We start from the raw sequence: 26463 nt of genomic DNA, 5'->3' as shown, positions 1-26463 counted from the left end.
TGATGTGCAACTAGAGACACTGTGTACTCAAGGCTGATGTGTGCATACCAGCCATTTACAAGAGTACCATGAATTAAACAGCCCGTAAGTGTCTGTCCCAGTGTCCATACATTACTGAGTAATCTCTTTCTATTATCTCTTTGCAGTATTATTCCACAGTAATGGAACAGCAAGTAAATGGCCAGCTAATAGAGCCGCTGCAGATATTTCCAAGAGGTAATGTTGAACAAATTCTAATCAACAGTGATTATTTCAGCAAACTGTTTGATCACCAGCTATGCTTTCCAAAGGTTTAAATGCACATAGCATGATGTTTAGCTCATAATCTGAAAAAAAAAAACAAAAGAAGTATTCATTATCATGGGGGATTGCAAGCTACATTATAGTTATAGCAGATAATATATCTAATCTACTAGAGTAAATTAAACTAACTAGATTGGTTTTTGTTTTTGAAGTGCATACTTACATTCGCTTAAAAAACTCTTTGGGAGTCCCCATGATTCTAAAGCAAGGCAGATGGCTGGCTTTAGTTCTGGACTTACGACTTGTGGCTCTAATGATGGTGAAGGCTGCTGTTGAGATGAGACCTGTTAGCTTGTGTGGAGGCTGTGAGAAATGGGGCTCAGGGACAGGGCTTTGGGCAGAGCTTGATATTTGTCTTGGGATGGGGGAGGTATTTCAAAACTAGTGGGACCCTCTTCTTCAGTGGCAGTTGATTTACATGAGCAGATGAGGGTGAGACTAAGTGAATCCCTCCTTTAGGGTGGGCAATGCTAGCCTTGTACTGGCTGTGAGTGTTCCTTGTGTAAATAGCCTCTCAAAATTTGAACAGTGGTGAAAAGAGTGACTTAGTTATACCAAAGTAAGTTTTTAACCATGATTTTTGCACCACTTGAAATCCATGTTTTCTAACTAATGGAACAGACCAGGAAATCCTCTAAGTAACTCTTCTAGAAATAGCTTAATTGAAATAATTAAAAGCTAAACTCACTTCGTTAACTAATACTGTACAGATAATCATGGTATGAGTTTTCCAATTAAACATTTTAGACTTTCATTACCTGTAACTCAGAAGTTTGAATGGCTCAATTAACCACTGGGCTCTATTGCAGGGATGGTCTCAAAGGCAGTTGGCTTGGCCAGCTAGGGAGGAGATCCGGGTTCAAGTGCAATCTACTTCTTTGGGCGTTTTCGTGGGCAGTAGAACCAGGGGGATTATTTCATTATTAGTAAGAACTTAATGGAGGGCAAAGTAAAAGGATAAAACTGTGCTACTTAAGATCAGTGGTCATTCAAAAGAAAAGTATGATTAATCGCGTTCTGTGGCGCTTGACTGAACAGGGAAACAGAGAGACTGCCGTGCTTTTGTAGATGCCTCCTGACAGTGACCCAGATTATTTCCTTGTTTTCTCTGTGACTTTAGAGTTGGAGCAAACTTAAAAATCATTTCCATCACAAAGAATAGTGTTTTACAGGCTGAAAATCTCTATCCATTGCTTCTGAGCTCTGTTATGGCAATCCCAGAGAATCTAGTCACCAGGCTGGAGGGCTTTTCCTTACACTAAACAGTTTCCTTCTCTCCACAGGAACTCTTCTCAGTTCAGTTCCCTGTCACTGTCCAGGCAGTCTTGTCAGCAAGGCTATTCCTGTGCTAAACCCCCTGGTGATGGCAGCCATTCTGAGACCTCAGCTCTCCTTTCTGTCCCTCCCAGGAGTTCCACAGTTAGCTTTTTCTCCTTCCGTTGTATGGGCTCTTAAGTAGCCTGAGAGCTATACAGCAACTAAGCATTTAGTATACTGCGAGTGAGAAGGTGCTTAAATTACAGTTTGTTTCTTGGGAAAGGCATATAACGTCAAGTTCTAGTGGGTGTGTGAAGGGAGTTTGAGGGGTTTTGTGCGGTGGTGCTCAACCTGTAGCTCACAAGCCGTTTGGTGGTCTAAACAACCCTTTTACAAGGGCTGTCTTAGTTATGTTATGATTCATAACAGTGGTAAAATTACAGTATGACGTAGCAATGAAAATAATTTTATGGTTGGGGATCACTACAACATGAAGGACTGTATTAGAGGGTCGCAGCATTAGGAAGGCTGAGGACCACTGGTTTAATTTAATGCTATAAAGACACAGCTATGACATGCTGTGATAATCTGCATCCCTGGCATAACTAACCCATGTGGCTTAATATGTCATTGAATGTAGTCTCTCCAGGCCACATTGAGAATTTCAAAATGGTAGTTCATCCCCTTCTCTGTGCTGTGACTCAGATCTTTTGGGCTCTTTTCGATTGTCTTGTTTGGTACCTGACTACCTCACTACAGATGTAGAGGACCCATGTGATGAAATACATATTTGTTCAGGTTTTATTTTAATACAAACTAGAGATTCTTGGGAAGAAGGAATCTCAGTTGAGGAACTGCCTGTCTCCATTAGACTGTCAGGTTTTGATTTCTGATTGATGTCTACAGTGCCAGCCCTGGGTATACGATCCTGGATTGTATTAAGAAAGGTAGCTGCCCATGAGCCTGGAAGCAAGCCAGTGAACAGCCCTCTATGGCCTCTACTTTTGTTCCTGCTTCCAGGTTTCTGCCTTGGCTTCCCTAGATGATGGACTGTAACCTGTAAGCTAGAATAAACCCTTTCCTCCCCAAGGCATTTTTTTGGTCTTGGTGTTTATCACAACAGCAGATGTGCATACTTGGACAGTGTAGTTAGAATGTGGGCATGGTAAAAGGGTCCCTGGGTCTTCCTGATTGGTGAGAGGCTCTCTAGCCCTATAAGGGTTTGTGCCTAGGACCCATGTCAAAAAGAATCTTTAGGCTGAGCAAGTTGTTGGGTCTGGAGACAAAGATTTTACTCTGATCACATATCCTCCTCATTTCAAGGAGCACTGTTGCCTTGAATAGCATTCCAGTCTTAGTTCATGGCCAAGTCTTCCCTGTGGCTCAGAGCTGTGTTAAATATTAATAAGTATGAAAATTGGTTAGCATTATAGTAAGTGCCTTCTGAACTTCAGGATCTATGAGGTTGCTGGGGTTTTGAATGCGACATGGCTGTTTAGATTTCTAGTCACAAAGGCTTGATGGGGCAGTTGAGAAGCAAGCAGTGTTGAGGTTAGAGAAGACAGCTGGAGGCCTTCTCAGCCCTTGGCTCACCCCCATTTGCCTGCACAGATTACCGCAGAGGCAGTCGTCTGAGGGAATACTGAGGCTTCCAGGGCTGGGCGTCAGAAGAAGGCAGCCGCTGTTTTGTTAATTTGTATTTTAAGGAAAGAAGATTTGGAATCTTAATATATTAAGTATCCTATACGCTTAAAATATAAAAACATTTATTCATGTTTATGTATTTTTGGAATATTAATGTAATAAATTCTTTAAAAATATATATTCATTTTATTTTCTGTGTATGTGTGTGCCTGTGTACCATGAGTGTGTGGGAACTGGAAAAGGTCAGAAGAGATGTTTGATCCCCTAGAACTAGGGTTAGAAATGGTTGTCAGTTACCATGTGGGTATTGGGAACAGAACCTGGGTCCTCTGGAAGAGCAGCCAGTGTTCATAACCACTGAGCTGTCTCTCCAGCCCTAATAACACAATAAATTCAAATTTACTTGAAGTTCCCAAGTGAAAGTGAACCCCATACCTTGTAATTATAATGCATGTCTTCTTAAGCAGCTTGGTTTCTGTTGTCAAGAAACAAAAAGAAAACAAAATCAAATTCATCCTTCTCTAGACAGAGTTGACAGCCCCTTAACAGCCTGCTGTAGGACACTCTAGTGTTTGGGCAGAATTGGTTTAGAACAGGGCTAGGGAGCTTGTGTTTGAAACGTGATGAAGAAGCACCTGCTGGACCAGAAATACCTCACTGTAGCCCACGGTGGTGCTGGGAAATCCCGAGCAGGTTTCCTAGTCCTCTGTTACCCTCAGAACTAAGTATTAACGGACATGAAGATTTTCTGGAGACCTCATTAAATTACATATCTGTTTAAATAGTCCAGTTGCTTATGACTTTATAAGACTTGAACGTACTCAGTCTTGCATATTCCATCTTGGAGTTCCCAGCAGTCTTTTTGGCATTCAAGAACCCTTTCTCCACCCCTCCATGCCTTCAAAGCAACAAAAGCAGAAGCCTGCTGTTTAGCACGCCCTTTGACTGCCTTGTGCAGTTCTGTAGCGAGAAGACTGCAGACATCTGAGCCACGAGAGGAATCTCATCATTCTAGCTCGGCTAATGTTTTGGTGTGTTTTAAGCAGAAATTGGAATTCATACGAAGTGGTGTCAGAAAGCTCTGTGCATTTATAAACGCTCACTCCTGCACGTTAAAAACCCAGTTCATAATTCCCACCTTGGGTCTGGGGGCCACTTTTCAATCATTTCTCTCTGCTAATTTTGGTGTCACCCTCATTTCTTTTTAAACGATTCATTTTGAGCAAATTTGTAAATGGCCCTGATGTGTTCTACAATTTAGTCAATTACTGTTTCAGCCTGCAAGCCTCCTGGGGAACGGAACATACATGGCCTGAAGGTACGAATTTCAATAATTGTTTCAGTAAAGTTAGATGGATTTGTAATGCTGTGTTCCACTTATTGAAATGTCAAATAAAACTGCACTTTCTCAAGCTCTGACAAGCAATCTTTCTCCTCTCCCCCGCCCCCCATTTTTGAGTGGTGGAAGTGGAAGGGCCACATCTGTATTTGCTTACAATGTGTATGTATGTGGATCCTGGCCTTTGGTGCTGTATTTTTTCAATGACTTGGAGTTATTTTGTTGGTCAGTTTTTCCAGGATGATCCTGGGGTCTGTTGTCCACTAAGATTTATTTGAGTGAGAACACAGCCTTCCTTGTGGTGATTAATTAAGCTCGTAAGCATATTGCACACAGGCTGCCCTCCCTCTTCTCTCCACATATTTATGCTTGGAAAACATGTCTAGTTAATGCCTCCTCATTGTTCTGCATGTTTTAAATTCTGAATTTCTGCTCAAGGCTTCACATCTGAAAGAAAAGGTGGCTATTTTATTAGGCTCGAGTGTTTTATAATTAATTACTTGAACCTCATTTTCTAGTGAATGGGATGCAGTTCTAGAGCCGGAAGGGGTGGCATCCTGAGGGTTGCTACTAACACCAGATAAGAGCTTACTGTGCTTGCATGGGCAGCCTGACTTTATGTCACTGTAGATAGCAAACTGAGGTCTCTCTCTCTCTCTCTCTCTCTCTCTCTCTCTCTCTCTCTCTCTCTCCCCTATTTAAGTATTTGAATAGTGCCAGGGATATCAGATTATGTAATGTACAGATTGTACACATCTGTAGCCTGTATACTGAATATACTCCAGCAGTGGGTCTGTCTAGCAACATGCTAATTAACCTTCATAGTGAGATGAGCATTGTGCGCTGAATTATAGGCTAATTAGAACTGTGTCCCCAGCACACGGGACTGACCCGACTTCTCTCTTCACTTATAGGTGAATACGCGGGCTGGGCCATCTCAACACACCAGCCCTGTGGTCTCAGATTCGCTTCCAAGCAATAGGTAAGGACAAACAAGGGACGTGTGCTCTGCTGTGCTCCTCTGTCCAGGTGGCTGTGGGCTGGGAAGATGCTGGTGTAACACACTTGTCTTTTCTGTAAGATAAAAAGAATAGGTGGCTGTAAAGAAAACTTGAGTAGCTAGATAGCTCTTGCTACATATTGACTGTAGAGAAAGAAGACTTAATCTAGAAAGATGAAATTAGAGACATGTGAGATGGTTCAGTTAATAAAGATGAAATTAGAGACATGTGAGATGGTTCAGTTAATAAAGCGCCTGCGGGCAAGCGTGAGGGCCTGAGTTTGGATCCCCAGCACCCATCTAAAATCCAGATGTGGCACCGCATGTTCGTGACTCTGCTTCTGGGGAGGTAGAGACAGGCAGATCCCAGGAGCTCACTGGTCAGCCACCTAGCTGAATCCATGAGCTACAAGTCCAGTAAGAGGGCCTATCACAAAATATAAGACTGCGACTCATTAAGGAAGATCTCATACATGAACCTCTGACTTCCACATGTGCATAGATATGTGTACACACCCCCTACAAACACACATATACCACACACACCCATGCAGAATAGATAAATAAGTAATAAAGATTCAAAGATGAAATTGACATGTGAAATAGTTAATTCTGTTCTAAGTAGTTTTTCCCGAGTCTCCAAATTATTTATATAGCCTGTTTCAAGTCTTGATCCAGTTACAAACTGTGTGATTCTTATTGTTTCCTGCTTGCCCATCTTTTGACAGTGTCATTATCTGCTGGCATCTTTACCAGACAGAGTCAGGGGAAGAGTCAAATGGTGACATTTAACTAGACCGGCAGTGCTGCTCATTAATGGCATCTTGCATTGTCCAGGAGATTAAAACCACTGTATCAAGAAGATCGCTTTTGTCACTTCATGCTAGCGTCACCCGACTCTGGGACAAATCTTAAGCCTTTCATAGTCTTCTTTTATCCCCCAATTTAACTGCTACAATATGGCAATGCTCAGGTGTTCAGTTAGTCTGCCTGTAGACATTCCTCACCTTGTGATGCTGGGAGGTGCTTGCTTTGTATTGCAGTCACAATGTGGCTGGAAAGCTGACAGAACCACAAGAGCTTCTTCCATCCTGCACTGAAGGGCCCTGGCTTTGGGGCTTCAGTCAGTGTGTGCACAGCCTTTAACAGGGTGAGGTGCAGTTTAGGCTTCTGCTTTCCCTTCACATCCTTCTGTCTTCCTCTGTGCAGTCTTGGGTCTTTACCTGTGGGTTTCTGGTTTGACTCTGGCTTACAGTTTTAGAGGTTGAGAGTCCATCTTGCCTGGCCCAGGCAGTGGTTGAGGATACCTTTTCGGTCACTTGCCTCATGGTGGGGACATGTGCAAGAGTGAGTGCACCTAACACCGGAGCCACAGACTCTGGTCCTATGCTCCTGCTCTCTTCTTTATTGTCTTTAATTGAAACATTTTATATGTATGAGTGTTTGTGTGTATGTATTAGTATGTAACATATGTATACCACTGCCCCAAGAAGCCAGAAGAAGTGGTCGGAGCTCCTGGAACTGGAGTTACTCAGATGGCAATGAGGCTCCATCTGAGAGCTGGAGACCAAAACAGGTTCTCTGTAAGAGGAGCAAGTCCTCTTAACCACTGAACCAGGTCTTGCTTGTATTTTTTTTTCCTTTAATTTTTGAGACTCTTGCTATCTAGCTCAGGTGGAAATCAAACATGGCAGTCCCCCTGCATCATCCTCCCAAGTGCTAGGATTACTGGTGTGTGCCACCACACTTTCTCCACAATTCCAGGTGACCTAAGGTCCTTCCACTAGGTTCCTCCCCCACGGCTGCTTCCCTGGATACTTTACTGTGGTGTCAGTATCTACCCAGTAGCCTTCCTGCTGAGAACACAGGCTCTAAAAGGCGTCTCATTAACAGTCGGTTCCATCTTAAAGTACAGTTAGCTAGCTAGACACCAGCGCGGCCTTTGCCTGGTCCTGTGGGGGAGGTGTTTGCTTCTCCACAGAGGGCTTTGGACCTGCCAGATGCTGGTTTGCGTGCACTGGCTCCATACTGCCTGGACGTGTGAGCCCCAGTCTTGCAGACTAGAGGCGTAGAGATAGAGGACTGCATGTTCACAGGGCTCCTGGAAGGCAGAACAGTTCACTGGTGCCACTGATCCCAGAAAAGATGATGTGCACACAGATGGCCAATGAGCCCTGAGAAGTCAAGCTTTCCCCTGGTATTTTAGATTATACTTTTCAACAGAATTGAAAAGATTGATTGATTTCTTTCTTTCTTTCTCTTTCTTTCTCTTCCTTTTCTTTTTTCTTTTTTCTATTTTTCTATTTTTATTTTTTCGTTTTTTGAGACAGGGTTTCTCTGTATAGCCCTGGCTGTCCTGGAACTCACTTTGTAGACCAGGCTGGCCTCGAACTCAGAGATCTGCCTGCCTCTGCCTCCCGAGTGCTGGGATTAAAGGAGTGCGCCACCATGCCCGGCTGAAAAGATTTCAAATCATAGAAACAGTGTTACTTTCCCTGCAAGTGAGGATTAGCTTGGTGTAAAAATTGTCATGTCTCTTCATGGAGTACAGTAAGATTCTTGGATCAGATGGAACTTTACCACCTGATTATCTCACATTTCATCTTGGCCTCTTCACTAAGGGATATGGCAGCCTCCTAGATTGTAAGGATAGTGGTTCCTGTAATGGAAGAATGTTAATTGAAAAAGTCCTATGGGTGTTTTAATGTTACCCTGCATTGGCCATGTTCTGTGCCCCAGGTTGAAAGCTAATCAGCAGATATTTGTTGAGTATCTCTTACTCATTAGTTGCTGTCCTAGGAGTATGACGTGTCAATAGTGTTGTAAAGGAAGCAGATTCATGCAGAGAGAAACACTAGTCAGGAACATGTTTCTGTTTGAACTTAATACTCACCACTGGCTCCTTGGGGAAACTGATTGCTTCCATGTAGACCTGATGCACAAGGAGGACCAAGTTACATTACAGTACAGACATCTCAGCTAAAGGTGAATGTTTGTGTACATGTTTGTAAGTAGGTTGATTTGGCAGGAGCACAAGGATAGGTGAGGGGTAGGATGGGGTGTGGGAAGTTGGGGAGAGCAACTCAAGTGCTGGAAGGGAAGGATGCAGATGGGAGCAGGTCATGTGGGACTTGGAAGGCCCATCAGTGCCTACCGTTCTTGTCCTGGCCTGGAGAGCCAGAGAGGGCTCTGGCAGCACAGGGCAAGCAAAGCCCGGTGTTGGTAGAAACTGTCTGTGGGGAGCAGAAAGAGGGCAAACACAGCCTTACCCTGCCCTTCTTTCATCCTTGGCTCCCATTCTTTGCCAAACAGACATCTGGGTTCTTCCCAACAACCCTAGGCTAGGGATGTACTTCCTGGGTCAAGGCTGCCCTTAGTTTTCATCACATACATCTTAAGAGGTTCTTCCTTTCTGAGCTGGGATTTGTCACTCTTCCGCACCCACTTGTAAAGATTGAGTTTTGCACCAAGAATGGGACTGTTCCTTCTTCAAGTTAGCTCTTCCTGTCATCTTCTTTCTCATCCTAACGGCAGCCTGTACCTTCCCAAGAGTGCTACATTTGCCCACTTGCAGCATCCCTTTGGCTGCACAGATGCTCCAGCGAATCTCCACAGTCTCTTGTCAATCTCTTCTACCTTAGCTGGGACATCCTTACTAATTGTATTAGTCTTCCTTCACTATAATCGAATACCTGAAATAGTGACATAGCCCATTTTGTTAAGATAAAAAGTTTAGTTAACTTTTGGGGGGTTGAAGGTCTAATGACTCTGGACAGGTGTGCTAATGACTCCTTGTGACTGTCACGATTGAGAGACAGAGACAGACTGGGTATCAAGATCCCCTTTGAGATTCCCCCCTCTGATTGACATAAGCACATCCCACTAGAGTCATTTGAAGGCCCTCAACACTGACACACCGAGGACCCTGGCTCTAACTCATGGATTCTTCAGGAATAAACCATCTCTAAACTGGAAGATCCAGATGAAGTTCTGAGGCATTGTGTCCTACTTGGGAACTTCTGAGTGTTCTTCATGCCCTCAGGATGAAGTGAGACCCCCCGCCTCCCACAGGTCTTGAGTGGTAGAGTTTGCCTTAGGTGATGTGCACACTGCAGCCTTGCTGCTGAGCACGTGGTCCCTCTCACTACTGAGCCTGTGCATCTCTCTGCTGCTGCCTCGTTCTTTTCTTCCTCACCCTCTCTCTCAATCCGGCTAACCTTAACTATCTTCAAGGACCAAATTGCCTTCTTTACCAACCACCCACCACGCTATAGTAGGTACCCCGTGTGGACTCCTGTATCTTGCCCTGCTTCTTTTGTCTGTAGCAGGGAGCTCATTGGTGTCAGGCAGTGACTGCAGTATACCCACTGCAAGCCCGGGGCATGAGGTGTGGTACGCCATGCTTGCTGGGGTGAGTGAGTGACTGGGTGTATACTTATATCCACATTCAGATTTCTCTCAGCTGAGTTCTTTCAACTTACTCTGCATTTATGACATCATTCCTAGTCCCCTTACTTCATATTTCTTTTTAGTTTCCGAGACAGCATCTTGCACTATAGACCAGACTTACCCAGAATTCACCATGCAATCTATGTTCACCTTGAAACCAGAGCAGTCTTTCTGCCTCAATCTTTGGAGTGTTAGGACTGTAGATGTGAACAACCATGTCCAACTCTACCTTAACAGAAACTGCTTGTGGGTGCTATGCGTGTCGGTGTGTCTGTGCACCATGTGCATGCCCAGACACACCGACAGCCCAGAGAGGGCGTCAGATGCCCTGGAACTGGAGTTCCAGGTGGTCATGAGCCTCTTTGTGGGAGCTGGGAATGGAACCTAGATTCTCTGTAAGAACAGCCAGTGCTCCCAACCCCTCAGCCATTTCCCTAGCCCATGGCCCTCTCTTTTTATTCTTTTATGTTTTGGATATCTCGGTGTCTTTTCTCAAGTGTTATAGTGAGGTTACAATTATGTACATTTTAAAAAGAGCTTTTGGTAACTCAGGTTCTTAAGAACAAATGGAATATTGGATAACCAGGGTATAGGTATAGAACAAATTTGCTGGATGACACTTTTTGGTTTTCATGCTAAGACGTGAAACTAAGCCCCCACCCGTGTTAAACCTGCGCTCTGCCTCCGAGCGCTGCTCTCCCTTCCCTTTAAACTAGATGAGCAAGGCCGGATGCTGGCCTGTCAGTGGGGTCAGTTCCCTCCTGTTACTTTCCGTGTATAAGTCGTTTTTCGGCATGGGGAATGACCATTTGTTAGACTGAGCTTATTAACCCACATGGTATTCCTAGGTCATAATTACTGATTCAAGTCCCACTGCCGAGGTCTTTCTAAACAGCCTGGCTTTCTCCTTCTGTAAAATGAGGATGATTAAGCTCTCTGTCCATCCACTGCTAGCATAAGATTGATGAAGCTCTGTTAAGGAATCATATTTTGTTTCTTGGATGAAAGACATTTTGTAAAGGCCATGAATCAAAGTGTTATTATTTAAGCTTATGACATAATGGACTATCTGTGGAGAGAGCACAGTGGAAGCTCTGTTTGGGTGCTTGTGTCTTTACAATAAGCAGAATTATCAAATCGGGAGTCATTTATGGAAATACAAAGACGTAACTATTTCTCAGACTCGTGTGTGTGTGTGTGTGTGTGTGTGTGTGTGTATTAATCTGAATTTAGACAGGATCTGTGTCCTTTCTCTGTAAGTTAGGAATAATAAGCATACATGAAGGAGTGTAGTTCTTGTGGAGGTACCTCACGAGGCTACAGTGTCTGCCATTGCTCAGCATTCTTCAAATGAGCTGCATGACCAAGTTAGTAATTGGACTGGTTCTGAGGCAGCTGTTCACGTTTTGGTATGTACTACATCTTTAGTTCCAGTCTACAAAATTCTTGACTGTTCCCCTGGGCTGATCAGCCTCTGGAGAACGTTATCAGCCTAGAATCCTTAGGTGAAGGCATAGTTTAGACAGTTTTAAAAAGTGTGGGAACTGAGGCTCAGTAGTCTGTGTTGGGCCACAGCAGAATTGTAAGGAGTATTTAGAGAGAATGATTATCAGAAAGCCAGCTTGAGTCTAAGATCATATTGAAGATGCCATGTGGAATGCCAGTGTGGTTCAGATTAGGTCCTGAGCTCTGTTCCTTCCTGACATATTTTGCTCTTTATGTCTTCTCATGTTACCACTACACCTGCCACAGAGTAACAGTAGCCACCATTTCTTGAACACTTAGCACTTGGTTGCTCAGGGGCAAGGAAGGAATAGAGCATGATAGAATGAGGTGAGGTCTGTGTTCTGGAGCTTCCAGGTTCTGGTGAGAGTGTAGGGGAGGAAAGAGCCACACTGGTAATGAGCAGATGGGGATTTTATCTGGCAGAGAGAATATAGAGTGGACAGTTAAGGATAGAAATGGCCAGCTTCACATTTCAAAGACTAGGATTTAGGGAGGTAGTGTTCTTTTAAAGGTTGTTTGTCTGTCTGTCTATCTATCTATCTATACGTCCGTCTATTCACCCACCTGTCTACCTTCCTATCTGTCTATTTTTAGAAGGTGTGTCCATCCATCCATCCATCCATCCATCCATCCATCCATCCATTTGTGTTCTAGTGCATTAACTGCATGTGTGATGTCCGTGTACCGTATACATGCAGTGCCTACAGAGGCCAGAAGAGGGAGTCAGAGTCCCCTAGAACTGATGTTTCCAACAGATGTGAGCCACCATGTGGGTTCTGGGAACAAAACCTGGGTCCTTGGAAAGAGTATCTAGTGCTCTTAATCGCTGATCCATCTTTCCAGCCTGTGAGGTGCTATTTTATAACCCTTGCTACTTAGTCTGGTGGCTGTGGAGGCTTAACCTCTTGTAAGTAAAGCTTGAGAACTTCGGAGCTCTTTCTTAAGCATTTTCACTAAACAGGACTAAGCTATCTGCAGAAATGTTTGCATAATATATTATCTTCTGCTATTGTAACAAATGCCTGAGCTAATAAAGAAGAAAGGTTTATTTTGGTTCACAGTATAGAGTTTCAGTCCACAGTTTGGTCTCACTGACTTCTGCCTGGTGAAACGGCAGCATTTCACAGTGGCACCATGTGATGGAACAAGCCGGTCACTTCCTGGTGAGAGAGGCAGAGAAATCAAAGCAGGTAGATATTTCACAGTCTCTGTGGAGAGCACGCCCCCAACAAACTTAAACATCCTACTAGGCCGCACTGCTTGGAGTTAGTACTGTGGTCAGGGCCTGTAGGATTCACTCTAACTAGGTAGCACATAGTCATATATGTTCCGAGAACACTTTAATAATCACTGTGTAATCATGGAAGCTGAGTCTCCTAGGGAAGCAAAAGAAAGAGAGGGCAGCCTTGGTTTATTATTTGACTAATAAAACTATGCCTGTAGTGTACACACAGTGCTGTTCGGTAATGTCTCACTTGTCTGGTTACCTATAATACAGATATGCTGCCTATTTTATAGAAAGAGTATCGACTTTCCAAGAGGAGAGGCAATGGGTCCCAGATCCCATAGCTGCTGACAGTGGTTACTGTATGTTTGTTTCCAGGAAGTTAAGTGCATAACTCTTATCTGTAGCAAGAGACCAGAGCGTAACCTGTCTATCATATGATGCTTGAAGTGCTGTCATTTTTTGCTGCCTGAGAATATTCTTGAAAAAGCATCCAGTGTTTTGTGCATCACAAGTGTAAAGTCACATAAAATCATTGTGGAGGTGCTTCCGCCCCTCTCCGTAGTCTGCTTCCTAACTCTGGAGACTCCTTGGGCTTCTGGCCTCCATGGAACCTTTGGCATTCTACCAGTTACTTAACAACAACAACAAAACCTTCTTAGAAAAGGGATGTTTTGGTCTGGAGTATTATTATTATTATTATTATTATTATTATTATTAATTGTTAGACAAGTTCTCATATAGCCAGGCTGGCCTCCAACTCCTGATGTAGCTAAGGATGACCTTGAACTGCTTGCTGTCCCTCTTGTTCCTCAGGATTACCCATGTGTGCCACCACACTTTGCCTGGTACTGAGGATCAACCCCGGGGCCTGGATGTGTGCTCAGCAAACAGTCTGCCACCTGAGCCACATCCTCCCCCCTTGCAAGGTCTGGAATTTGCAGTAGTATTGAGAGGTGTTGGTTACCTTGCCACTGACAGTGTCATTTCTTTGCAGCTTGAAGAAGTCCTCAGCTGAACTGAGAAAGATACTGGCCAACGGCCAGGTAGGTATTGTTGCATACTAAACTCCAGAGTAGCACTGTCGCTGTCCAAAGTGTAGCCATAGTGTTGAATGATGAAGAGTCTGCACATTTCTTCTTGTCATAAATGAATGCCTAAGCTTAATTTGATTGGCAGAACAATCTGCAGCATGTTTTTCAACCTGAGATAATGGGTTCCACTCCCAGCAGATTGAGGCGCTGTGCACACAGCCACACTGCTGTCTCAGTGTAAAGAAGCCAATCAGCTCGGAACAAGTCGTCATCCCGTTGGCGGCTGACAGGGCCCTGGGTTTGGAAGTGACTGTTTCTTTCATTATCTCTGGGGACGAAGGAGAAAACTGTGACTTTCCAGCCTTAGCTTCTCTTTTGTCCAGAGACCAGCCTTGGCTTTTGTGGGGACTGAAGCCAGATCGGTCAGACCGTGACACATGTGTCCCTGGGCTTCAGGGAACCTTGGTTTGACTTGTTTGTTGGGCCATCTGAAACTGAATGACCCAACCCAGCCAGGGAAGGACAAAGAGGCCTGCGAGCCACTGATTTTTCACTAATTTTGATTCAAGTAAACGAACATTTCTGAAATAGTATAGTACTTTTAAACATTCACTGGTGAATGAAGCTACCTACAGGGGCTGCAATTCCTCAGTAGCAACATAAATGCGTTTTCATGTTTGTTACAGTGAAGCCCTTTGATAGCCTTCCAGGCAGCGCCTGTCCATTGCGATCAAGCCTGCCTATTAGGCTCTATTGACTGAGACATCTGTGTCACTGCAAATAAAAGACTCTTATTGATTTTCTTAACTGCTGTTCACTTCCGTCCCTGTTTCGAAGGCTGAGATCTTAATTATCTCAGATGCTTATTCAGTGCCTTCGCACGCTGACCTCTCCAAGCCTCGTTGGCATTTCATGAATCAAAGACTTGTAGTGCAGCATGTCAAGAGGACAAAGAGGGGTCCTCACGCGTGTCCTTTAATAGCACCTGTAACATTGCACCTAATAGACGTGCGCCCTAAAACAGAACTTCTGGAAGCATGGCACACAGTCTTTTGAAGAGTTACAAAAAATTGAGTTGATCTGGTTCTGACAGTCTGTCAGTCAGTGTGTGTGAGTTCTAGTTCTTAAATGTTCCACGTACAGTGGAAGAGAATCTGGCATGGTGTTGATTGTGTGTCTAATTCTGGTAGTCTCAAATTCTGCGATAGGTTGTGCTTGCTAGGGATCAAACCCAGCTCCTCCAACATTTTGAGCCGGTGCTATATTGTCAGCCTCCAAATGTTAGATAGCATTTGCCTTGAAGCACCAAAGGTGTGCGTAGACTGAGGTCTGGCTGGCTCCCCTGTGCCTGACTCACACTGGCAGCAATGTGCACCAAAGCTGGGACACCGAGCCAGGCCATGTACAGACACATGTTCAGCCTGCTTGCATTCTAGTTACTAATTACAGTTTATGGACAAGTCACTTGTGTTTCTCAGCCGTAAAATATATTTCAAAATAGACATAAATTAAGAAGTTTTAACTACATTATTCAACCTAGGCAGTGGAGAATAAGTAGCCTGTCATACAGTCTTCTTTCCTAAATGAAAAACACTTCATGTTGACTTGTGCGCACGCATGCACACAAGCACGCACGCACCACATCAGCATTCTGAAATGCCCTTCTGCTTTGATGACAAATAGAGCCCCACAAATATCAGAGTAGTGTCACTTACGAGGGTCTCTGCAGTGGAGATTGGCACAGCAATGGTTTTTGACACTTAACTATTGTTTATTGCTTTCTCTTGGGGATGTGCTAACCCCACAGTAAACAATGTGGCAGATTTTTTTTCTTTTTCTTTTTAAAGGTAAGCTTATCTTGTGTTTACTTTTGCTCAAAAATAAATCAGTAAGATAAATAAAGATGAGAGACAAGGAAGGGCATTGCTCCCTCTTAAGCTTTCAGACACCTGCTTGTCCTCGGCCTCCCTTGGTGCTGTGGAGCAGCTGAGCAAGGTGAGATTGCATTGCAGTGAGGCACCGAGGGTGGCGTGGGCATCAGTAAATCTCACGGATGAACACTGACACCGTTTGCTACAGAAGGTGTAAGTCACATTTAACGATACTTGAACACTTGGATGTAGTTTTATTTTAGTGGTTTAAGCTCTCAAGCATTAATAATGATTTGCCTTCCCACTAGCCTCCACTTAGATTTCATAAGGAATTCATATTAATCATTAACAGAAAGGGACATGATTCTTCAAGATAATCAAATATTGACAGGTTAGAAATAGCTTTCTGCCTGGGTTCATTGATATAGGTTATGTGATATAAATATTTATTTCTTTTCTGTCACTCAGAGTAAATGCCACCAATTGATTCAGCATTGATAGAGTGTCAACAGTTCATAAGAAACATTTGACTGGCTTGTGTTTTCCGATTAGTCTCTGCTCTATAAAGTGGGATTTACTAAATCTCCCCAATTGTCTGCTCATAGAGTGTGACGCCTTCTGAAACCATTATTGCTTCGATTTGTGAAGCAAAAGTCTCAGGCTAGGACTCAGTTCTGTCAGGCTTTTACATATAAGATAGGATTAATTGAGCATTTTTATTTTAATGATTTATAAGCAATGCATACTTATTCTCTTTAACACAGCCAGACAATAAACAAAGAACATATTCTTTGCTAGTCCATAATTAAATTCCATTTGGCTGTCTCCATTAATTTCATTAATATGTTAAATCAAGAACCACTTAAAAGTTTTCCTTTAGTCTTTGGTACAGAGATGTTCTTTTCTTGTTAACACTCTTTGGTGGGAGTTTCCAGTTCTCCAGCTTAATAAATAAATCAAAAGCTATTTGGGGCCTGTCTTTCTGAGACCTCTGACTCAGACTCATTGTAATATTTTTAGAGTATGTTTTCCCCACCCAGAGTCCAGCGTGGCGCTGTCTGTCTAATGTTGGGCCTGGGTTTCAAACTGCCTTGGGAAGAACCCGGAGGGTCAATTCAGAGAATTTTATAAAATAGCCAGTAGTCACTCCACAGACCTATGGCTTTTACCTCAGTGTCTCTAAAGTGGTTTCTCTTTTGGTTTTTTGGTTTTGTAGCGTGATTATAGTTCCTGCTGCTGGTAAGGCCAGGTTAGCACTCTGAGAAGTCATACTGGCCAGTCCCTTTCCTACCACACCTTCATTGCTTCTAGACCTTCAGATGCCTTTAGAAAACTCCGTAACCTGGGGAGGGTAGGAATCTGCTGTAAAAACTATCTTTAAAAACCCACTCAGCCCCAGCATGGTGCACTCTTCTCTATTGTGAAGCCTGAGGCAGAAATGAAGCTGCGACTGAGTCAGAACTGCAGAGTCCCTCTTTCTGTCCAGACATAGCCGGGCCTCAGTGCTGGCTGCTAGCCCTGCTGCTTTCTCACCCCTGCTTCTCTTAAGCAGAATGGAGGAGTCCCTGTCATTCCTGTTTGTGGCTATGCAGTGACTGTGACTCCTGGGCTCTTCTTCCCTCCTATCTGTTATTTTACTGCTGCTTTGCATTTTACAGTCAAAACCAAGAAAATCAATTATAATTAAAAACTAGCATCTTCATCGAGTTAATAAAAACCAGTCTCACATCTGTACAGTTTGAAAACCATGTGAGGTGTGCATGAAGAGTAATGCATGCATGTACATGCATGGCATTGTGTATACACATAGAAGTCAAAGATTGGCTGAACTGCCCCCCTCTATTGGTGATCACTTTATTTTTTGAGACAGGGTCTCTCCCTGAACCGAAGGTTTGCTGTTTTGGTTCGTTTGCTTGCTAGCAAACTCTGAAGATGATCTCCCTCTGCCTCCTGGCCCTGAGGGCACAGGTGTGCACCTCCGTGCCCCACTTTATGTGGGTGCTGAAGATATGAACACAAGTCCACATGCTTACATGGCAGGCGTTTTGCCAACCAGCCATCTCTCTAGTACTTGAGCTACACGTTTTGTTTTTAAATTTTCCTTCCTTAGAAATAAATGACATTTACTTTGAAAATTGCCTTTCGGTCAGTGGTTTGCCTGTCTGTGCACAATGACTGTTGGCAGTCAATGTCCCCACACTGCACCAGAGACACAGTGCTAATGTTGAACTAGAGTACTGATTGGCAAGTTATAAAGTGACTTGGGTTCAATGGTCCTAAAATGCTATAGAACTAAACTTCTATGATACTTGGTCCTAACTACCCTAGTCACATGAATCCCTCTGTAGGCTTAGGAATCCTGCCTCCATTTCTTGTTAAACAAAATTTCTGTGCTTCATTTTGAAAAGTTCATTTAATGCGCTTATCTAATTATAAATAACAAAAATGCTACTAGCTAGTTTTTTATAGTTTTATATTATGTATGAAATCTTCAAGCTGTTTTTCTTTAATTCAGTTCATGAGCTCGGCTTCAGTAGCCTTTGTTTTTTACATGATATGGTAGCCATGAGCCTGCAAGTCCCAGACTCAGGGGACTAAGGCCAGGGGAGTTTGGTGGTGGGGGGTGGGGAGTGGGGGAAGAAAAACAACAGCCAAAAAAACAAAACAAACAAACAAAAAAACAAAACAAAAACCCAAACCCACTTGACCTTTCATGACACTGTCTCCTAAAACAAGCAAATGAAGCTTGTGCTTTTAAAAACATTATATGCTATAATTGAAACCTCATAAGCAAACAGAAGAGGAATCTGATACAGATATATACATAGGTTTTATTATTATTATTATTATTAATCATTATTATTTGGTATTTTGAGACAGGGTTTCTCTGTATAGCCCTGGCTGTCCTGGAACTCTGTAGACCAGGCTGGCCTCGAACTCAGAAATCCACCTGCCTCTGCCTCCCGAGTGCGGGGATTAAAGGTGTGCATCACCATGCCCGGCGGTATTATTTGTTTATTGAGAAAGGGTCTTACTAGATAGCCTTGGATAGCCTCTAAGTCATTATGTAGACAAGGCTGGCCTCAGACTCACAGTGATCCCCCTGCCTTTTCCTCCCTACTCCTGGTACTAAAGGAGTGCCCACCATGCCTGGCAGTTTTATTTATCTGTCTTTGTGGGTATGGCTGCATGTCTGTATGTACACCATTTGCATGCAGTCCCTACAGAGATCAGAAAAGAGAACATCAGGTTCTTCTGGACCTGGAGGAACAGGTGATCACGGGCCTCCCAGTGTGGGTTGAGGATTAGAACCCATGTCCTTTGTAAGAGCAGCAAGTTTTCTTAACCAACGAGCCATCTCTCCAGCCATTGGTGTTTTATATTTAATATTATAAAAAGAAAAAAGAAAAAAAAAAGAAATACCATCAATTCATTTGCTGGGCAAAGACTCGTATACCTTGAAACAGCATACATCATTTCATATGGATGTTGTCTTTTAAAGAAACACTCTTAGACCCGTAATTCAGAACCACTTCTGTGTCTGTGATCTTGCGTAGTCTTCCTCAGTACCTGGGGGATTCCTTGGTTTCATCTTAAGCTTTAGCACTCACTCATATACACATGCAGCATCAGGCTTCGCCTCCCTTGACTTCCCACCCACCTCCCTCATGAGCCTCTAAGCCCCTCCCCTATAATATGACCCCATTTTCCTAATGAGGCTGACATGCATGATACTGGCCACTCCTCTTTTGTGAGTACTGCTGTGATTATAAATGGTCAGAGACACCCATACCTTGTCCTTTGTCTGTGGGGAGGACTTGATCACAACTGTTAGCCCAGAGCCTCTGTGTTATAGGCCTACTTCCCAACTGCCCTTTAATCTCAGTGCTGCAAATTCAGAATTTGTGGACTTGACCAAGTGAAATTCCTCTCTCCTAGAAATTTACTTCGAGCCACAGTGAGAATGTATCTTGTTAGGCAAGTTAATGGTGCAAATTAGTTTGTTGGAGGCATGTTTAGATTACCTAGAGGAATGCTCTCAGGGAATTGGCTTGGTAGCGGGCTGTACCTGCCAGTAGACACTGCTGTTTATGAACCCTTCATCAATCAGAGTGAAGCAAGCAGCAGTCCTGCTGGCGTAGCATCTCAGCTCACTTCCTGGGCTGCTGTTGCTAATGCTGTTGGAAAAGGTGCCATTTAAGTCCAGAGTAATGTGGCTTTCTTTCCTTCATGCCACATCTTTTCTACAGGGTAAAATATCATTTTATTATATTAGTAGTTTAAAGGTCATGGAGAACAAAGTTTTCCTCAAATAGTGAAGCAGTTGGCAATTGTTCTGACTTGTCTGCCAACATTTTTCCACTGACCTTAAATATTGCAATTAGCTGATTGTAAATTGCATCAATCAGGTAGTACAACAATTAAATCTGGTGCTGAATTGACCCTTACACAGGAGTCTGTCGATACTCTTTTAGGAACTGGCAAAATGGCTTGGCAAGGAAGCTGTCGCTTTTGCTTGCACCACACACTTAATTATCACAGTCCTCTGAAGCTTCAACTGCAGAAATGCATAGAAGAAAACTATCTCCCTTGATAAATGTAGCTCTTGCTTTATTCAGTTGGTGGGAGTTTAGAACAGAGCAGATATTTAAAGCTTTACCATAATAATGGTCCAAAAGCAAACTATTATTTTCCAAGTGATATTGAATTAAGGACTCCATCCATTTTCTGCCCAATGCAAGGTAGTGCAATTCCCTAGAAATTGATTTTTTTCAGGGCTTCCTTTCCCCGAGCCTTAGATATGTGGAAAAGAATACCTTTATTAAATCTACTTGGTGAATAAAGTTGGCAGTTAATTTTTATGCAACTGTACCAGTGCCTAAAGAATTACTGAATATATCAAATGGAGTCAGATTAGCCTTAAAATCATTTGATAAATGATTATTTAGGGGGTACCTTAAAGACTTGAAAACATTACTTTGTGGGTGCTTACACAACTTACCTGCCAGATACAATTACCAAGAAGAGTGGTGTTCTTGGTGTAAGTTTTGTAGAATTAGGAAACATGACGTCTTGTACATTAAGTTACAGGAGTAGCATTAGTTGATATTAAACACATGCTCACCGTGTTCTCTGTAGGCCTGTGATTTGCCATTTACCAGCATAATATGACTTCTATTCAGCTTTTGCTATGCACTAATTTATCCTTTGCAAAGAAAAGCTCTTTGTACTCTAAAAACATGATAAACATTATTTAGTTAGTTTGTTCAATGTTAATTATAGGATCACCAGAGGAGTTTTTGGGGACTGGCTTATTTACACTGCATGCATAGATTACTTTGTGTGTATGTGTGTGTGTGTGTCTGTGTCACACAGACATGTCCCGAGCTTGACTTTGGTCCTGGGCCCTGTGTGTGTTGCCGCTTGGCATTAGTTAGTTCTGCTGGAGACCGCTCTCCTATCAGTATCTCTGACCTGACCCTTCTGAGCTATGTTATATCATTCCATTTTGACACCTTTTATCAAACTTTAATGAAATGACCCAGGCAAACAAATTGTCATTAAACTTTCCATCACTTTGTCCCTTGGTATCGTCTTTTATAAATTGGACAGCAAATGTTGTATTGATCCTCTCGTTCTTGCAGCTGAACTTGGAATGACCCAGCCTGCTTGTTGTTTATGGCCTAGAGTTGCTTTCCTTGACATTTCCATCCGCAGCATGACACCCTTTTTGTTTTTCTTTCTTTCCTGTGGAGATGAATGAACAAGACATACGGTATCGAGACACCCTTGGCCATGGCAACGGAGGCACAGTCTACAAGTGAGTAGTCATTCTGTCTAAACTTGCTGTTTACTTCGCCAAGTACTGGGGACCCAGGGCCCTCATAGCAGAGGTTTACATAGCACCACCACTTAGGCTTTATTTCCACATTTGACACTGGAATTCTGCAAGACAGCTTCAATTTTCTCGGGAATTGCCTGAAAATGCATTTATATTGCCTTTTTAATATTTCTGAGTCTGCATCTCTCCTGGGTGGGTGGTGGCTAGTCCACCATTAGCAGGTGTGCCTGAAGTTTAGCGTGTGCTCGCCTTTGCTCTTTAACCATCACTGATTATTAGTTTTGGAAGCTTGTTCTCACCTTGTACTGGTCCCTCGCCTGCTCACAGTTATGCCCAGTGGATGCCAAACTTTATAAGTGCCATTGCTGTGCCCTGTGCTGACACTGTTATTAAAATGCTTCTTCCTGTTGTGCTTCCTGCCCTCTCGTGTCCCCCCACCCCCACCGAGAGAGTCCCTACACACACTGATGAATATGTTAAGTGAGAAAGCTCTCCCAAATTCCAGTTGCAGCGATCTTACCCTAAAGGACTGTTCATTTTCATATTAAAAAATGCTAAGCATAAAAAACAGCTCTCTCTCGACAGGGAAGTCCCTCTCACGGCAGTGCAAAGTTTAAACTACATAATGTAATATGTGGCACTTAATAGTCTGCAGTGGTGTATGAAAAATATTCCACTAGGAATTAACAAATCCATCCTCTGTAAGAAAGCCCTCAGGGTAACAGAGCTTTCTTCCACACACGCCAGCCCCACACTGCACTGGGCTGTGCTTTGACTGTAGCTACTGTAATATTAAAAATAATTGGGGTTATAAAAGAATTAATTTGTATTCTGATTGGATCCTCGTGAGCCCAGCACATCCTTGTGTACTGATGCTGCCTTGGCATGGAACTGGACATGGAATGAAGAAGTCCTTCAAGTCGTATGATCTAGTTATCTCCTCAGCCTCAGTCCCCAGGTGCAGCCAGGCTGCGAGTCCTCCCCCAGAACATAGGTCTTTAAGAACTTAAGCGGGGCTCCATATCATGTGCACACCCTCAATCCCAACACTCAGGAGCCAGAGGCATGTGGGGTTTTGTGAGTTCCAGGCCAGCCTGGTCTATATAACAAGTTCCTGGAAAGCCAGAGATGCAGTGAAACCCTGTCTCACCATCAACAAAAACATAACAAACAAACTAACAAAACACTCTTTAGTTATGTTGGTCAGTCCTCAGGATGCTGGGGCAAGTGGATTGTCTGAGGTCAGCGTGAACTTAATGATGTGTTAATGGCCAGCATATGCAACAGTGTGTGGCCATGACTCAAAAAAATTTTAAAAAATAAAACAAAAGCAGAAGAAAAGAATGTATGCTCATCTTTTAGATTATTTTTCCTATAGACAGTTTAATAAGATGAATTGTTGGTCTGAAATTAAGTCCTGCCACAATTAGAATCAGAGACAAATTTGCTTTGGGGCTAGAATTGAACCAGGTCCGAGGGTTCCTGGAAGCTGTACCTTCAGTACAGATGTTAAGAATTTAATCATCTAAAAAAAATTAATCATTTGTATAATTGTAATAGGAAAATAAAAAAGAAGGGACTGTACAGGGATGTGTGAGTAACCTGCCCACTTCCCCAAAGGACACTTACAATATGAGATTACGCTACTGTTGTTTCAACAATATTTTTAATCATGATGAAATATAAAATGTATTATCATAACCATTTTCTATAATTTTTTTAAGACAGGACTTTACTGTGTAGCCCTGGCTGACCTGTATCTTGTTACTCAGACCAGGCCAGCCTGGAACTCACAGAGACCCACCTGCCTCAGCCTCTGAGTGCTGCGATTAAGAGCATGCACCACATGCCTGGCTTTGTAAGCATTTTAATGTGTGGTATAGTGGCTTTTAGTGCACTTCTATTCAGCGGGTGCCGTCAGCCCCTCTGCCGTCTGTAGAACTTTCCTACTCAATACCCTGTCTACCCTCTTATGCTACAAAACTGGGCTAGCAATCCTCTTACTGGGACAGGCATGTCCAAGGGACATTTCAAATGCCACAGACCCTTTTAGCTGCTTGCCACTGTCAGCTTCTCCTAAGGGTTCACTTAGCCACCATCGTCTGCACTTACCATGACTGTCACTGAGACTGTCACTGTTACTGTTTGGACAGCATTTGCTTCTGGAAAGTGAGGGTAGACTACTTTAATTAGTAGATTTCTCATAAGAAACTTCAGGGATCCTATTGCCTACACAGTTCTCTTATGTGTATTTTTTGCTTTGAAACTGGATCTGACCACATTGGCCATGGTCCTAAATTCCCTGGTCCAAGCAAGCCTTTTGTCTTACCTTCCTGACTGTACATGTGTATCACTGCAGTTGGTTCATATCTAGTTCTTAAGGAGAGTGTGACATGGTCCATGGTTGTGCCTCACTTCTGGGTTTTAGTGTGCAATGTCCTTGTAACCCTGGCTTTCAGTCCTCCACGGAGCAGAGCTACAGTCATCAAGAGCTAAGAGTCCACTTTACTGAAGTCTTTAAGGAACACTGTGCAATGTGTTGTGGTTGGGTTTCTCTTGCACCAAGTTTACTTTAATAGTGTTTACTATAAAAATTGTGAGGTTTTTTTTTTTTTTCCAGAAAAAAAAAAAAAGATTATGTTAGGGGCTATGCTACATAAACTAGATGAAGAAAATATTGGAAAATCCACTCATTGGTAACAAAACTGCCTAATGGGTCTATTTAATTTTTTTCCATTGGAAGTATAATAAAGCTACTAAGTGCGTATCAGAAGCCCAGTGTTTCAGTCTTTTCGCTTCGCTTGCTAGGACATTGTAAATCTCAAGCGATGTGGTGCCTCACGGAGCTGCAGTGTATCTCATTTAATAGTTGGCACATTTTCATCTTTTCAGTCTGGATACTTTGCTCAACTGGCAGTATGTAAACTGGCTGACATCTGGACCTGGTGGTAGTGTGGATTCCATGCCCTGTCCTGTCTGAGCCATTCTCTGTGTTTTCCTAAGCAGGTGGTTTTAGTTGGTATTTTTTTTGTATTACTAATTTGAATCATAAAAGAAATTGAGATTTGAAGTATAGCCTAAGTGTAGCAAGAAGACAAGTTTGGGAAAAGAATATGGGTTCGTTTTCATTACTCCCTTACCCCAAGGCCCGTCTCTGAGAAACAGTGTTTTTACAGAAAAGACAGACTTTATTTCCTGATTCATAATGTACTTCAAAAATTCTGTGGATATAGCAGGCAGTATGTGTTGTAGTTAAGTATGCCCCATGTGAATCGACAATCTGTATATAGTTTCCTACCTCAGCCTTTCCCTTTGTAGAGTGGGGAAAATAATAGTACCTATCTTTTCAGATTGCTGCACATTTAAATGAGATGATGCACAGAATGCCGAGCCCTTGGCTTGCGCCTTCCATGGTGGCTGCTGGTAATGATAGTCCTGACAGTGGACACTACTTAAACCCTCATTCTCTGCCCTTGTGTGGCCATGGGGAAACAGCTATAAACGCAATCTCAGAATCATCTTTGGACTCAGTTAGCTTAGAGAGCTCTTCACTGTGCTGCATGTTATATTTTTTCTAATTATCCTACAAATAAGACATTATTATATCATATTATGACACTGTGCTTTTCTGAACGCTTCACAGTATTTGCCTGTGTATCACAGTTTGTTTTCAGGTCGTCCCAGAGTGGCTTATATAGTGTGCACCTGTTGTGCCAGTGGAAGTGAGCGAGCTTCCATTTGTTTAGTCATTCATTGGCCAAGCCAGAGCTCCAGGCAGCGGATCCTTGTCTTTCTTTTTTCCCTTCTGTGCTTTTCCCTAGGCAGCGCTGTTTCTCAAGGTCACACCGTGTCTCTTGTGTTCCTCTGTGTCCTAAACATCCTAGGAGCAGCGTTATGAACTGAGTGGCTAAAGTAAGAATGAGGGCAGGAGCAGCGGGGGCTCTCAATCAAGTTCTGTAATTGCCCCCTTCCCTGCCTCTCCAGCTTCAGAGGTTGCCTAATACATTCAGAACATTTGCCTAGAAGGGGGTTCCCAGACCAAGGATGTCTATGCAATGAGTAGTTCTCTTGTAGATGGTAAGACTTTGATGACATAGCATCTCCTGACCTAGCCAACTGGTCCCTGTCTGATAGTGGGTGCCGTTGAAACCTGAGTGGTTAGCAGGCACAGTGGCTCTGGACACACCCTCTGCTCCCAGGGCCACTCAGGGCCTGCTTTGGATGGAGCTGCTGGAGCTCAGGCTTCAGAAGTGCAGGATGCACAGCCTTGGGGTCACACTGGGCTGCCTGTTAGCTAACAGTTGCCCAAGTCACCAGAGGCTCATCATTTCTGGGTTTTTGTTTGTCTGTTTTCTAATGCAAGATCTTTAGGCTAAGTCTTAGATTGATCATGAGTTCCAGTCTTTAGGTATTAGACATCAGTAGTGAATTTTCTATTCCAGCTCCTTCCTGGGGTCCAGCGTATGGGTAAACTTTCTAGTGATACAATAGGTAGCATATATTCCACCCAGATGGTGTGTAAAGGGTTGAATATTTATCCTTGTTTAAGATTTTTATTTAGAGAAAATAAGGAGAAGAGTAATTCTCAAAGGGTTGCTTTCTGCTGTTTCATTTATTTTAAGTGGTGTTCATGAAGCCCGGGGCTGGGAACAGTCCTTGAGGGAGGAACAAAGATCATATGAGTTTCAAGGTCTTCTTTTGCCCCTGTGATATGACTATAAAGCCAACTAAAATAAATATGCACTTAGAAGCTGGTATTCTAATAGATCATTATAGTAATGTGGTTTATTTATTGAAAAACAGAATCTCTGATGGGCAGTTGCATAAAATATATGTTACCTAATTTAAAAGATGTTCCAGTCAGAATGGCTAAGATAAAAAATTCAGGTGACAGCAGATGCTGGCGAGGATGTGGAGATAGAGGAACACTCCTCCATTGTTGGTGGGATTGCAAGCTTGTACAACCACTCTGGAAATCAATCTGGCGGTTCCT

The 26463-nt window shown here is 43.1% G+C and overlaps 1 protein-coding gene across 3 annotated transcripts in view; it reads left to right on the top strand.

Moving 5' to 3' along the window:
• The window catches only part of Map2k5 (mitogen-activated protein kinase kinase 5), a 219138-nt gene that overhangs the window by 34133 nt on the left and 158542 nt on the right, over positions 1 to 26463 (top strand). For all 3 annotated transcript variants that reach the window (XM_029481666.1, XM_029481665.1, XM_021172645.1), the window contains 5 exons: positions 147 to 216; positions 4482 to 4522; positions 5458 to 5525; positions 13721 to 13769; positions 21385 to 21449. In XM_029481666.1, coding sequence (XP_029337526.1) covers positions 162 to 216; positions 4482 to 4522; positions 5458 to 5525; positions 13721 to 13769; positions 21385 to 21449 — 278 coding nt within the window. In that variant the 5' untranslated portion in view covers positions 147 to 161. The remainder of the gene's footprint in view (positions 1 to 146; positions 217 to 4481; positions 4523 to 5457; positions 5526 to 13720; positions 13770 to 21384; positions 21450 to 26463) is intronic.

Source organism: Mus caroli, chromosome 9 (assembly GCF_900094665.2).
Source record: "Mus caroli chromosome 9, CAROLI_EIJ_v1.1, whole genome shotgun sequence".
Lineage (NCBI taxonomy): Eukaryota > Metazoa > Chordata > Mammalia > Rodentia > Muridae > Mus > Mus caroli.
This window is presented reverse-complemented; position numbering and strand designations above follow the sequence as displayed.